The sequence below is a fragment of the Passer domesticus genome, chromosome 2 (assembly GCF_036417665.1).
Source record: "Passer domesticus isolate bPasDom1 chromosome 2, bPasDom1.hap1, whole genome shotgun sequence".
In the NCBI taxonomy this organism is placed as follows: domain Eukaryota; kingdom Metazoa; phylum Chordata; class Aves; order Passeriformes; family Passeridae; genus Passer; species Passer domesticus.
The window spans coordinates 49,866,034-49,881,208 of NC_087475.1; the positions used below are offsets into that span (position 1 = coordinate 49,866,034).

The 15,175-nt window shown below is 34.9% G+C and overlaps 1 protein-coding gene across 11 annotated transcripts in view; it reads right to left on the reverse strand.

Annotated features, from left to right (window-relative positions):
- The window catches only part of SCEL (sciellin), a 137,434-nt gene that overhangs the window by 9,152 nt on the left and 113,107 nt on the right, over positions 1-15,175 (reverse strand). For all 11 annotated transcript variants that reach the window (XM_064408495.1, XM_064408492.1, XM_064408493.1 and 8 more), the window contains 5 exons: positions 14,782-14,853; positions 4,738-4,797; positions 3,043-3,099; positions 2,207-2,266; positions 699-788 (listed from right to left, as the gene is read on the reverse strand). In XM_064408495.1, the coding sequence (XP_064264565.1) occupies positions 699-788; positions 2,207-2,266; positions 3,043-3,099; positions 4,738-4,797; positions 14,782-14,853 (339 nt within the window). The remainder of the gene's footprint in view (positions 1-698; positions 789-2,206; positions 2,267-3,042; positions 3,100-4,737; positions 4,798-14,781; positions 14,854-15,175) is intronic.

Sequence of the window (15,175 nt, forward strand, 5' to 3'; positions counted from 1 at the left end):
GAAAATAATTTTGACCATGAACAACAAGATAACATATCCTTTTATTTCAATTATTTCCTGATACCAATAGACATGGTATATGGCTAGTTCTCTTAAAAATCCTTACATCACATTTTTCACTCAGGTTTGCAATATGTGGGTTTGTAGAGGCAGAATCCAGCTAGAGCATGAATACTGCAAGATAAATGTTTTTTAAAGTAGTTTGTTCTTGGTCAAAAAGTCAGAATCCTAAGCCACAGTGTCAGTGATTGGGTTGATGATACGTGGGTTCAGATTCATCCCATATAGGTTTAGGAAGTTAAAAAGGCACTTTAAGGGAAGAGTGTAATGTCTTCCTCACAGTCTCATAAAGAAAAAAGCTCATAAGAAATAAGAGCATTCAGGAAATGCCTTTCCTCTATTGATTAGATAAGACTTCAGGTTTAGCTGCCCTCCTAAATTTTATGTGTCAATTATCTCTCTAGAGCTACACAGGGTATGTCTTGTCCTCCTCACTCTGTACACTAGAGATAGGATTTGTGACCTTCTTTGCCTGGGATTCTGGAAGCAGATTTGGGAAGGGACTGTCATGATTCCAGAGACCAATGAGAGCTTTCTAAGCGTTCTTGAAATTTCTTGCATATAAAAGCTTTTTATGATTTATTTTTCAAGAAATAACACTTTAGCCATTACAGTACCCAATTAATTTTCCACAGTACCTGGTCTTTCGTTCACTGTCTCTAGAGTTGTTTATTTCTGGGAGATTATTTGGAGACCTTGGAGGATTTTCATATGCTTTCTCAATTATCCTAAAATTAAAAAAAGAAACCACACAACAAGAAAATAAGAAATTTTTAGAAATCTTTTTCAGCTACACAGTCTTAATTTACTCTTACAATCATGAATGCAGAATCTTGGACTAGAAAAAGCAGGTAAAAGCAATTTGGTTATTTTGGTTAAATCATTGCTGGTGAAAAATAATATAGTCACTGACCAATAATTTTTAGTCCTCCTTTATGCTGATATATTCATATATATTCATATTGGAAACTTCATCTAACTTTAATTGAACTCTAGTTTCCTCAAAGATATTTTAGTTCCAAATTTTCTCTTTTTTTGGATATAGTATAGTTATGTTTTAATTAGAAATTACCAAATAAGCATAGATACATAGACTAATTTCAAAAAGCAGGACTATGATTCAAGCAAGGGAAACCTCCTCCTGCAGTTTTCCCTGCCGCAAAACATGACAGGCAAACATAAAAATAGACCTTGTCATACAAATTATGGGATATCAGGAATAAGTGCTAATAATGTTTCTGATTGTTTTACAAAGCAGCGCAGACAAAGGGTGCTCTTGTTTGGTTCTGCTAGAGGTTATATTCTGGAACAACGTGATCATTATCTGCCTTAACTCTGGATGTGTGGGCTGCAACTTGATTATTTCAGTGAGCTTGCCAAGGACAGAGGCTCTGCTGAACGACCCTCACTCAGTGCTTGTGGTGCTTTATATGCAGAGCGGGGCTGCAGGAAGCAGCACCTCCTTTGTGCCCGACTCCTGATGGGGCAGGCTCCTGTCAGAACTGAAAGAGAAACTCATTCACTGGAGATGCTCAGTATGTGCTTCCCTGGTCAGACTGTTGATTGGAACTGCTGGGATAAAAATATTTTCTATTAAAAAACAGAAAAACTGCCTATCTATACAGATAACTACATTCTCCCTCTTCATGTGGATGTACAACTAAATGGAAGACTCAAAAAAGACACCATTCTAGGTGTTTTTTCAGGTATCATTCTACACATTAGAATGGTACCTAAAAACATACTGCTAACCTCACTTTAATTGTCCAAAATGGATCCTATATTTTGTAAATAATGGAATCCAGTAGCAGTAAAGCTTTTATACTAGGAATGCATTTTCTTGTATTTGATATGCCAGCAGCTGAATTCACAGAACACTTAGAAAAGCACAAAAAATACTTAGGAGGATCTTGTCACTAGTCATTTTCATTCTCCACAAGAGATTATAGATTTGACTCATTGCTTATCAAAATACATAAAGCTTTATTGTTATATTTGGTTAATCAGGCAAATTTTAGAAATAATACAGATATCTTACACTGGGCAAATTCTCTTTGTTTGTAAAAGAAAGCTGGTACTACTAAACAGCTACAAGTCTTGATATTTGATCATTAAACTTTAGAGGGAATTATGCATTGATTCTCACCGCTTTTTACTTTGGTCATCAGCAGGCTTTACTTCAGTGTGATCCCCAAGGTTCTCATCTCTGAAAGTGAGAAAGACCTCAGAATTAATAGAAGTATTTTCGTTAATCTAAACATATTAAATGGACTAAATTATTTATGTTGAAGAAGAAAAAAAACCTGTATGCATTCCCAGGTAAGACTGACTACAAGTAAGTTATCTGTTCAGGCTTCGATATTTTTCAGTTTCTTTCCACTGTGACAGTGCAAAAGAATTCCAAATGGCTCAGAAATGTCAAGTCCATTATAGTATTGCAGGATAATTCAGGTTGGAGTTCAGGGACTTCAGGACTTCTCTGGTCCAACCTTCTGCTCAAAGCAGGGACAGCACTGAGGCCAGACCAGGCTGCTCAAGTATTTGTCTTGAAATCCTGCAAGGAGAGAGATGGCACAACCTCTCCAAGCTGCTCCAGTGTTGGACAGCCATCCATACAGCCAGTCAGAATGTCTGGTGTTTCAGCTCGTGGCCACTGTGTCACATTGTGGTGCCACGCTACCAGTGAAGGTCCTGCCTACATCTTCCAAACTGACTGTGGCTCTGTCATTTTAACTGGGTAACTGACATATTAACATATGTGAGGTATATAAAATTTAATTTTACATTCATATTGGATATTAAATGCTCTCTAATAAAAATATTACCCACTGACAAATTAAGTTTGAAGAAAGGTCACTGTTGTCCTCATTTGAAAACAAATCAAAATCTAATTAATTTTACTGAACAGAATCTATTAATACCAATACGCAATCCACCATAAATATTTGATAGTATATAAGAGGTAGATTATGACAGGCTTACCTCTTATTTTTCTGATCAGCAGTATTTTTTTCAGTCAAATCTGAAAGGTCTTTTCCTCTGGAAAAAAACCCCAAATAAAACTGTTAAGTATTGCCACTATCTAGGAAGGGATAAAGTGTGATAAAACAAAGAAATATATCTATGCACACATTTAAAAGAAAAAAAGTAAACTTTTAGTTAATTTTATGTTAAAATTTTGAAAACACTAATGTTTTTCAAGAAAATATGTTTGTAATGTTCCTTTAGCAAGGTAAAGTTCTGTACTATTTATTTATTTATAAAAATTATTATCGAGTACATCCAAGAAAATAAAAATGCTTCTTAAAATGGTCTTAATTCCATAGTTTAAGATTGTTCTTTGCCAATGAAGACAGTGAAGAAGAAACATGAACTTTCAAAGAATTTGTAATTAATTTACAGGTTCCAAGCAGCTTAATCCATGTTTGCATCATTTATTTGCAGAAATGAATTTTTATTTTAGTTAAGAAACTTCAGCTTCTGAAGATAAAACCTAAATATATGGCCACGTGTCCAAAATTTCACTCTTGGAATGACAAGAAATTACCTCTGTGTGTCATTATGGTTAACAATTAAAGCACTGATCATGTCTGTATTTATATTGAAAATGTTGGTTTCTGAACACTCACATATTTTACACATAAGGATATATTTTCTTTGATTTCTAAATGCAATTAAATTAGAGGCAAGGTTTTTTTCTATTTTCTTTACTATTTTAAAATGGTTCAACAAATTCAAGAATGTAATGACTTATGAAAATACTGTAGGAAAAACCTCATGGTTCTCTTTGGGTAGAAGTAGAGAGTAAAACAGAAGGCCAAGTCAGCACTGTGAAACTCCTAATTTGGTCTCTTCAATTCATGATAGGCATAAAACTTTGGATATTACTAAAATTCAGTAGTGTTTCAAAGCCTTAGACTCTATCCTAACAAATTCTCTGTGAATTAACATTAAAAAGAAAAAAAAAAAAAGAAAAAGATACCCAACTTGGAGTTTAGAGCTAAATGTATATCTGTATGTATACCTGTGTGTGCATATATGTAAGATTGTCTACTGTAAAATAGATGATCACAGGTAGGCAACATTTATCTGCTGCCACTGTTTAGGATGTTTAGGACATGGTTCTTGAAATTTATTTGTAGTGCATCAGTGGTCAATGTGAGAAATATTGCACAGCTATCACTAGCACAGTACTCTACCAGTTCCTCCCCTTCTCTGTGCTGAAGGGCTGTTTGCAGACCTCCAGAAACTTGGCTTGAAACTCATTGAATTGACACACTGTTCAAAAAAGAAAATTCAAGCTTTCTTTCTTTATGGATGACTTTCCTTGCTGAGAAATGCTTTGTTACACCTTGCTGGGCAACACATCATCCCTGAGTTCTACAATATTTTGCTTACTGCCCCTTCTCTAACCATATCAAAGTATTTCAGTGATAGTTTAATTGTGGAAACGTGAGGCAGATATGGAGTTTAGCATAGGTAGTACTGGTTCAGCTGACAGTGCACATGCCAGTGAATTAATCTGTATTTCTATATTCATCTTTCTGTATAAGGAATGCTATTTATTAATCTATAAATATTTTACAGATTATCAACATTACATTTCCTGACATTCTCATAGTTGCAAACTACTCACTGCCTTAGAAAAGTAGGGCCTGAGGAACTTTGAACACTTACTCTTTGTCACTTGTGAAAGAACTTGGAATCGCTTTGCTGAGGTTATTGAGGTCTTGGTTCCTTTAGAGACAGAACAAAACACAGATCAAATCACAATTAGTATAGCCAGCTGTCAATTAGTCAAATTAAATACCCATTTTAAAAAATGTTATAATTGACACATTCTTTATTAAAGAAAATTTAACTGAAGACATTTAATTGAAGACAATTATTTTAGTAATTCAAAGGTATTCATAGATACAGCAATATGCCTACCATATGCACATGAAGCACATACTTTTCCTGGAATAAAAAGAACAAGTTATATTTTGGGAACAAAAAGTTATAGCCTGTGCTTTTGTCAAAAAGGATAATTCCTCCTGAACATGCATTATGGACAACTTCAAAGGGTGTCTGACCTCAAACATGCTATGATACAAGAAAAAAATCTTTACCAAGTAGTACAATCAACCAAGTACTTCCAATATATGTGTGGATCATATCTTGTCTATTATAGACTAAGTCTTTCTGTCTATATAAAAAAAAGTAATTTTGTCTATTTGGTAGGCTATCTAGACCAGCTTCTTCCCAAGTAAACTCTCACTCCTCACAAGAAATGTCATATATAAACTGAGGGGTGCTGAAATTTGGTTACTGAGATCTGGTGCACTTATTCTTGCACTTCCACACAGGGATAGAATGTCATTTATCATTACTATCTGATGAAAGGAAAAAAAAATCTTCCTTGAATTACATCTTGTTGGTTAATTATTTTCCCTTTTTCAATATACTAATATTAAGCATATATTAATGTAACAAAACTATTAAAAATAGAAATTTAAATTAATGTATTTTATACTTTTTGAATGAAACTTTTAGTAGTATCATGACAAAACATGGAGTGTTGCTTTGAGTACCTTTATTTCCCTTCAAACTACTGCACTAGTGTTAGCATTTCTGTAAAATACTTCATTTCTGTGAAAATGCATTTTCAAAAGGCAAACTCCTCTACTTGAAAATTTTCCAGCAGTTTTACCTAAAAAGCTACCATCTAGTAACATTAGCTCACTACAAAAAAATCATAATTTTATTCCTCAAAAGAAAGCAATGGGAAAAGAATGATGCCTTTGATGATATGAACTCCTATAGGACCTGTTATATAACCTGGCAGTCAACAATGTTCCGTATGTTTCTTTACTGACTTTTCATTCTCATCTGTTCTGTCATGAAACAACATCTCCATGGAACATAAAGGTAGCCTTTGCACAGAGTTTTCAAAAAAAGAATGACAGTTACCAAAAATAGTTCAAACTTGGACTACTGCCTGTTTGGAAATAATGGGGGAAAGAAATTTCCAATAATTTATGACTTATTCCTTTAGAAATGCGTGTACTAGCCCACATTAATCCTTGGTGCAATTCGAAGGATGGATGAGTTAGTTCCCTTCTGTAATCTTTAAATCATCATGACTTTGTAGCTGACAGCATTTTGTTACTTCCTCTACATTATTCTGTTCTTGTCAGTGCTTTGGGTATCCCAGTGGCTTGCAGGGAAGATTTTACTTGCTATCTAGGTGAGGCTACATGTGTACTTCTTGTCATCTACAGCCTGATTCATAGAACACCAGCACTGAAGGGTCCTAATAAGTAAACAGAAACAGTTGCTGCTGCAGATTGCAGCACAAAAATACAAGCAGCCTGACCTGATCAGCTATACATTATGGCTCCTATGAAAGAGAAGTTTGATAAAAGAGAATCTTGGAAGATATTAATTTATTGTACACTTCTCAAATTTTCAGCCCCAGGAAATATCTTGACAGGACTGCAGCAAGTAACCAGGACTGATGTCCTGCAAGTTCTTTGCCTTGAGATGGCTGGCTTAGTGCAAAGCAGAGGTCATAGGATGCACAACTGCAAGTTACTGGTTCAAGCATAGTTCAGGTTATTAGCAACTGAAATTAAAGAGCTGTTATTTATAAAAAGGACAAAATATAAGGTAGAACAAGCTGTAACTTGTATATATACAAGGTATAACTCAGAATTTATCTGATTGTGCTCAGAGCATACTTTTTAGACTTTTTAGATCTCTCTTTTTTAGCAGAACTATGTTTACTTTAGCATTAGCACGCAGTGCTGTCAACCAGTGTTGATATTAGAATATAATCCAGCCTCACATTGAAAATTAGAGTAGATCTGCATTACAGAACCAAAACAGAATTTCAGGCAAGGTTTCATTTGAGTGTTGTTGCTGTGCTAAAAATCAGCAATATAACTTACATATTTTTTAATACTTCTAAAAGAGAGGACAAGTGTTAAAGTAGAAAAAGACTAAACTATATTCATACATCAAAAAAGCTCCTTGAATATCAGAGTATCAGATGCAGTGAATGGCTCCTGTGGAGAAGGATTTCCAGTTGCAAGTATAATTTTCACTTGAAAAAATAAACTATTGTTGTGTCCAAGGCTGGCTGAACTGAATTCATACTTCTTACATTTGTCAACAACTTTTTAAAACATAGATGATGATGGAAAACAGCAGCATAAAACTTCTATAGAAAGAGGTTTAGACAAACTAGGGGGAATGTATTTCAAATATGATAGGTGGCTTGTAATAGATGTTGACATTTTTCATAGGTCATTCCAAAGGATGCCACCTCCAAGTATAATATTTTCTGAGACAGCCATTAAATCCCTGTGAACATTCTGCCTAGGGTGAGTATTTTTGAAAAGGATGAAACTGAGGTAGGTCAGACAGCCTGCCAGGAGGAGAATGTATAGTTTGCTCACAAATTTAATAGGATGAAATATTTTAATAAAGACTCAGGACATGGCTGGAAGTTTTCAGTAGCCCCTAACTCAGGAAAACTAATATCCATTTTTGAATTCTATATATAAATAGTTGAAATGGCAGTACAGAAGATTTTGTATTGCATATTGTACAAAAGGCTCTCAAGTACTGAGGAAAACAGATTCATTTATTACAAAATAGAAACATTAAGATTTGGACTAAGACCTAGGTATGCTTGTCATTATTGTTAAAGTATGGAAGACAATTCTCTTGATTAATTTACTTTTCTGTTTGTAAGTGATCACGTCCTGGAAAAAAAAAAAAAAAAGAAAAAAAAAAAGAAAAAAAAAAAGAAAAAAAAGCCTATTCTGCCTTTAAAAACATCTTTGCAGAAAAATGCACAAAATAGCACTGTGAATCCAAAGAAAGCCCCACCCTGAAGGATAGGAAAACTCGTGCAGCTAGGCTGCTGTGGGCCTCATGCTATAGACTTGTTAGCAATGAAATTTGCTGCTGCTCTCTGCTATTTTGCCTCTAGCTGCTTGAGTAAAATAGGATTAGAAAACTGACAACTAATGAAGACAGTCCAGCAGAATAAAAGAGTAGCAAAGAGTATGAGTAAAGTAGGTTTAAAAAGAGCTGTCAAGGCAGGCTGCATGCAAAATATGTTGCTTGGTTTAGCCAGGGACTCCTGTTCTGCCGTCTTGAATCCCTGTGCCTCTCAGACACAAGCAGAAAGGGAAATTATATAAAGCTGGTGTGACAAACTGTACAGAAACAGCTACATTCCAAAAGATTAATATCTCTGATCATATATCAAGAAATGTTCCTTCTTTATGGAACGAGTGTGGTTTGCATTACCTGATTGTATTAATGTTAGCTATCTCATGCCCTCCTTGATTAAATGTATGAAAGATCTATGGACATTTTCTGTAAGCAATCCTTAAAAGTAGAAAAATTAATGTAATATGTAATCACAGAGAGTGATTTTTTTTTTTCCTTTTATGCTCTGCATCAAAAAGTTAGAGAAATTGAATTGTCTACATTTTGCTTTGCTTTTCAGTCTGCATTTGATTTCTAACTCAGTTCATTTGAGATAGGGCAATAATATAATACTTTTCAGTCCTTTTGCTCTGTGCTTGTGAATTTCACTTATTTCAGATAGTAGTTCTGAAACTCTGGTGTATCTGGTGACAAGTCAGATCACCATCAAAAAGAAAAATACAAATTAATCTGATCCACACGTTCAAGTACATCTCCTCATTCTTTCTGATTTCTTGGGGTTTTTTTAATCTTGAAAACATGCAGATAAAGTTTCAATCAGGAAACATGAATCAGACTTACAAAAAAGCTTTAGTGATGTTATTCTTTAGTGAAAGCGATGAAAATCTTTCTAATATTTGTATTTGAAAATTCTGAAGACAAAGAAGAAAGCATCAATGCAAAGAGACTGTCCCTAATGCTGAGGTGAAATTGAAGTTGATCCTAGACATGTGGGAGTGAAAAACAAAATTTTAAACAGACCCCAGCTAAGCTCCTGAACCTCAAGGATCAGTAAGCAGAGTATGAGTCCATGACTCTCTCATTATTTAGTGAATACTTACCTAACCTGTAAAAGTCCTGAGCCTCTATCTAGTTCCAAATATTCCCTAATTCTTGAAGGCATTCTTGCCTTATTGCCTAGAATTTTATCATCCATCTTTGCTGCTACAGCAACACTTGTCATAATACCCAAGCACCAACATTATGTTATCCTATGGACTAGAAAACTGAAGGACCATGCATATTTCAGACTTGTTGGAATGCCTTTAATGACTGGGGCACTTGATGTGAAATCCCGTGATACTCAGTAAGATTTTGAATTTAGTCACTTTGTCATCATCAACATAATCATGAGCAACCCAGAGGCAGCTTTATTAAAGGAATCATGCACAGTATTTTTAATAGATCTGCATCTGTTTTCTGATAAAAAGCCCTGAATAGAATTATAAAAACTACTAAGATTACTCCCTTTCTAATATATGATATAATATGTTTAAATGTGATACCAAACAAGTTGCATCTGATATCCCTTCTTCAGTGATCTCTCCCTGTTGACCTACAAAGCATTCTGATCAACAGCTTCTTCTTCTGACATGGTGGAATATGAAAAGAATGCAATAAGAAAGTCTGGCTAAAACCATAAGGACATGTTTGAATTAGTCATATCAGCATAGGAGAAGACAAAACCAACCAATTGCCAAGTGGGCCTTCCAAGGCTGAAATAAAAGAGTTGGTCTAGAGTACATTAAACAAGTCAGCCATCTTACTGGGTAAAGTTTAGCATCACGGGCTCAGATGAATTTTGATCCTCTGTTATGGCTGCTTTACTGTCCCTGTAAACCCCTGCCCATCAGCTTTTGTCAAGTACAACTGACGATGAATAAAGGAACTTTTTGAGAGAAGATTGGCATTTATCCTGGAGCAGGGTGCATTTCCTTCCACATTGCTATGCTCACTAATCCATGCCAGGAGCCATTGCTCAGACCTTTCATCAATAACAGCTGAGAGTTAGGGCACAGAAGACGCCTGCAGTCAACTGTGAAAACCAATTTATAATGTGCCAAAACAAGTGTAATGCTTAGCCCAGAGGATTTTGGAGTTAAATACAGAGGAAGAAGCTGTTGATCTGAATGTTTTATAGGAGATGGACTGAGAAAGATCACTGGAAAAAGACAACTTATTCTGTTTTTCTGGAAGGATATATATCACCCTGTAAACACTGTATTAAAATTTTGTTTAGGAATAAGGGGCTTGGATCTCTTCACAGAAGCTGTGCAACAGTGAATCATTTATATCAACATGCAGAAAAGCTGCAAACCAGTGTTATAGTGAATGTCAAATCTATCAGAATTGAGAGACAAAAGGAGCCTGTCACTTGGAAGGGCCTGCTGCTGAAATGCAAAAAAAAGTAAATTAAAAATTACTGTATTGATTTGTATTATCAAAAACAATTTAGAAAGTGTAAAGTGACTTCACTTTACCAAAAAGAAAAAATTGTCATTGTAGCAAAAGCAAGCTAGTGAAGTATGGGTGTGCTTATGTGAGTTCTGTTTCAGTATACTCGCTTGCAACAACTTCTGAGGGACACAGGTGACCTCCAGAACGTTTTAGAGGTCTCTGGATGGTCTAGCTAAAAAGTCAAAGCAAATAAAAGACATCCCAAAGGAAAAGTCATACAGGAATTACTCACGTAGGAGCCATGCCTTTAAATTTTGGCTATCTAAATTTTAGTCCAACCTAAGATAATTCCTTTTAATATTTCTCTTGGCTCTTTGGAATTTAAAGTCTTACAGACTCATAGAATGGTTTGGGTTGGAGCTAAAAGATCATCCAGCTCCAACCCCCGTGCCGTGGGCAGGGACACTTTTCACTAGGCCAGGTTGGTCAGAGCTCCATCCATCCTGGCTTTGAACACTCTCAGAGATGGCAATCTAATGAGTACCCATAATTAGCCAATGTCTCAAAATGCACCTACATATTCTTTCAATTTTGGGCTTTACGCAGCTCTAGAACAAGAAAGGTTTTGTCAATAAATGTTTGTTTAGGAGACCTGACGTCATGGTTTTAATTCCATTGGTTTGGAAAATTCCAAGTCAATAACAAGTCACTAATTTTTTTTAATCGAACCCTTGTAACTTAGCTTTTTTTCTACTTTTAAATGTTCCCAGTTGTTGATAGACACAGCAATGTGAGTCCTTATTAGAAGCGTTAGTTTAAGCACAGGTAATTAATGTGTTCTTCTTTCACAATCTATTGCAATGATAACTGGGAGCACATCTTGGGTCAAACAGGAATATCATTAAAAAGGAGCATAGTACACAGACATTTACAGCATTGTCTGAATCTTCTGCTACCTGAGAGGAGTAATAATAGTGAGTTATCCTGTATACTAGAGGAAAAGCTTGTACAGGAGCAAGAATATATTATTGATTCTCTTGATTATGCCAGAAAAATTTATTCTAGTCCCTTGTTTTGTTCCCTAGAAATTGCCTCTCTCACCCACATACTTACAAATAACAGCTGAACTATTTTCTTCAAGACAACTTCTGTAGCTGCCATACCAAAAAGACATCTTTATGTAAGGGTTTCTGCAATATGCCCTTTGCCCCTACAGACATAATAGTCTTTCCTTGCTAGCAGACAATCTCACTAGAGATGCTTTAAGAGCTAAGTGAGATCTCTCTCTAATCTCGTGTATAGCCCCTGTTACTATCACCTCAAAGCTTTTCCTAAGGCATGTCCAACATTAATTAATTCTGATATGTCTATGAAAAATAAAAAATAAATCAATTTGTTCTACAGTTTATGAACTTATGGAAACACAACCTTTTGATTTTTCTGCATTCTTGGGTGGTAATAATTTTGTATGCCCTGGTAAATGTGGCTCACTGTGCCAAACACCATTACTTTCTGTAACTGTGTATGGTTCAATACATGTGAACCCCATTATAAAAGCCTTTTTATAGAAACACAGATTTATTTTTTTTTGTATCCTAGCTGTAATCATTATTGAAAGACTGACTAAAGCTATGTTAAACACCCTCAGAATATGTGAAGTGGTTCAACATGATTTTCTACAGAATATTGTTCTTTAAAAAATTCCAGTTTTTAAACACCTGCATGTAATGGTTAATACAATTATGGAAAGGAAAAAGGCAGAGTGAGAATCTTGCATCTTCACTGATGTGGAAAAAAGCACAAAAAGGACTTGATAAGACACAAACAACAGGCCCATTGGGGGAATCAGAAAAATGTCTCTGTACATATCCATTGTAGTGCTCATCTCCTGTTGCATTTGTGAGATACCAAGAGACCTGATTTGACCCGTTATTCTTTGAAATATGCACAATTTTTAGGCAGTAATCTTCTCTTCTTCTGTGTCCTAGCCTACTTATGCTGCCTAGAGAATCTATAGATGCCCTACCTAATAATGAAATGTCCATTCCCTTAATGACATCCAACAGGTGAAGGTCCATAAATCCATGCCTTCAGATGTGAGATGTGTGTTTGTATGTATATGTATACATACACATATACATATACATACATATATATGTGTGTGTGTATATATATATATATGTATATATATATACACACACTCTCTCTGTGTTTTAAGATGGATGCCAGGTCTAACTGTTGTCCTTAAAAACAATGCATTAATTTTTTTTTTTGTACAATTTTAGCCAGAAGAGAGTATCTGACATCCTTTTCAGGTAAATTCCTTCTGAAAGATTTTCCTTGTATCACTGAACAGTTTGTTAGAAAGCCAATTGCCATTTTCCACTTATTTTATATTGAAATTAATTCCTTATTCCTTTAACATCCCTATCAGAATCCTGAATGATAGAAAATAAGACTTAATTAATCAATTAAGTCTGATTTAAAAGCACCTGAAAATCCTTCTATTCCAAGTAAAAATATAGGTAACTAAAGGATGTAAATTAAAGCAGTATTCTAGTACACATTTATATTACTATATATGCTCTTCATGTAACTGTTTACTTACCCTGTGTGACACAAACATTTTTGCCAAAAATGTGGTATTTATGTGACATCTTTTAAAAAAGGGAACTTTTGCTGGCAGCTGATTAATGCAATTTTTGTCTAGCAAAAATGTAACAAAAATCTGTAGTTTTGTGAAGCTAACCCATCAGCAGCAGATGGATGACATCTGAAGTACCAGCCAAATGTAAAGGAATTATAGCAGCAGTAGAGAGGGCTGAATTTTGCCCACTAAGATTACAGACTACTTACAGTTTATATACTGACACAAATAGCAGTGCAGTGTTGCCATAGAAACTTGTAGACCAGTAAAATATTCCTCCAGCTCTTCACCAATGAAGGGACAGGAATACAGAGCTTGGTATGGTAATGAGAGCAACCAGGGGATGATTAATGTGAACTGATTGAGGGTGAGGATTAAGTCAGACCTTAACAAGCCCTTAGCAGTGAAGAATGGCTGTGACTTCCCTAGTTAATACTGGGCGTATTTAATTCTCTAAGATATCCCACATTTGTTGAGAGGAAAATGTTTCACTGAAACATTGGTTTGTTTTTTTTTTTTCCCTTTTCCTAGGGATTACACTGTCAGACATCTTTGGGATGCTTTCTTAGTCATTTTATACTGGTTTTACATTTTTAGAACTATGGGGGAGGGGAACAGGATTCAAAATCATATAGACTGTAGCTTCAGATCTCATAAAACTGAATTTTATTAATGAAATTAAACAAAATTAACTAATTTAAATTAATTTTCATGTTCACACCCTTTAATATTTCCACATAAAAACTGCAAATGAGCTATTGTAATTCTCAGTGCATATCTAGAAATCTCTTTCTAATTTAATTCATCGTATAATTGCATATTCAGACATTTTACTCTGGTCAAGGTCACAGAGTAAATTTTTTTGCATGTTTATAGCATCATAGAATCATAATATATCCCTGAGTTGGAAGGAACCTTAAGAATCATCCCATTCCAATCCCCTTCTCTTGAGCAGGGGCACCTTCCACTAGACCAGGTTGCTTACAGCCCCATCCAACCTGGCCTGTATCACTTCCCAGGGATGGGGCAGTTATTGCCTGATTGCTTTGAAAAATATAACATTTCTATCAGTACGGAACCTTACAATTTTCTGTAATTTTAGTTTAAAAATGTTTAAAAAAAAAGTTAGTGTCTTTTCCACCAACAATTTTTATGGTGTTCTGCAGACTTTCAAAGATTAGTTGATCCATCTAACTCATCCCTCAGAAACAAGTCCATCTTGAGACATGCTAATTTTGTCACCCTAAAGGATATATGTTGGGTTTTCACTATTCAAAATGCTAACACCACAGTGCACAAGTTGGGGTGTTTTTACATACATAGTAAAGTTTAGTTACTACCTCTCCCATAATGTCTGAGGAGCAAAGAAAATACACTGTATAATCTATACTGCCCCGATTGTTCTGCTTCCAAACATTTGCAGCAACTTAAAAAACATGCTGTTTTTTTAGGATGCAGGCTGGACAGGCTAGAAGATTAAAAAAATTAAACAGCTATAACCTAGCAAGTCAGTGAGAGGGAACTCAGAGTTTGGACTTCTAGGCCAATGGTTAGGACTGTTTAAATGCTGCATTAATCACACACCATGTCCAGACAAGCTATCAAATATAGAAATAAAGCAAATTGAGTATTTAATATCCCAAAAATCAATGCTTATGAAAACACTGGTTTGATTATACTGTATATGTTACCTTGCTGTAGCTCGATCATCCACACCAGTCTCTGATTTCTGAGGGGTCACCTGTTCTGATGAAGGGGCAGCCCTGCAACAGGAATAGTGAAAACATACTTAAGGCACAAGAAGATATTTGAAAACTTTGTATCACTGAAGTGGTGATATTATACTTCTATCAGGTGTAACTACAATGAGTTTGCATTGTCTTTGAGAATTTTTTTTTGTTTTTTTTGTTTAAATATATATATGTATGTATATATATATAAATAAATGTGTATAAAGAATTATATATTTATAAAAAAAAAGAAATTTAATGCTTTACTTCACTAGATTACCACATCCAATGAGCCTTTTGAAAAACTAATATCCCTAAACTAGCTATTTTGCTAATATGGATATAGTAATAAAGT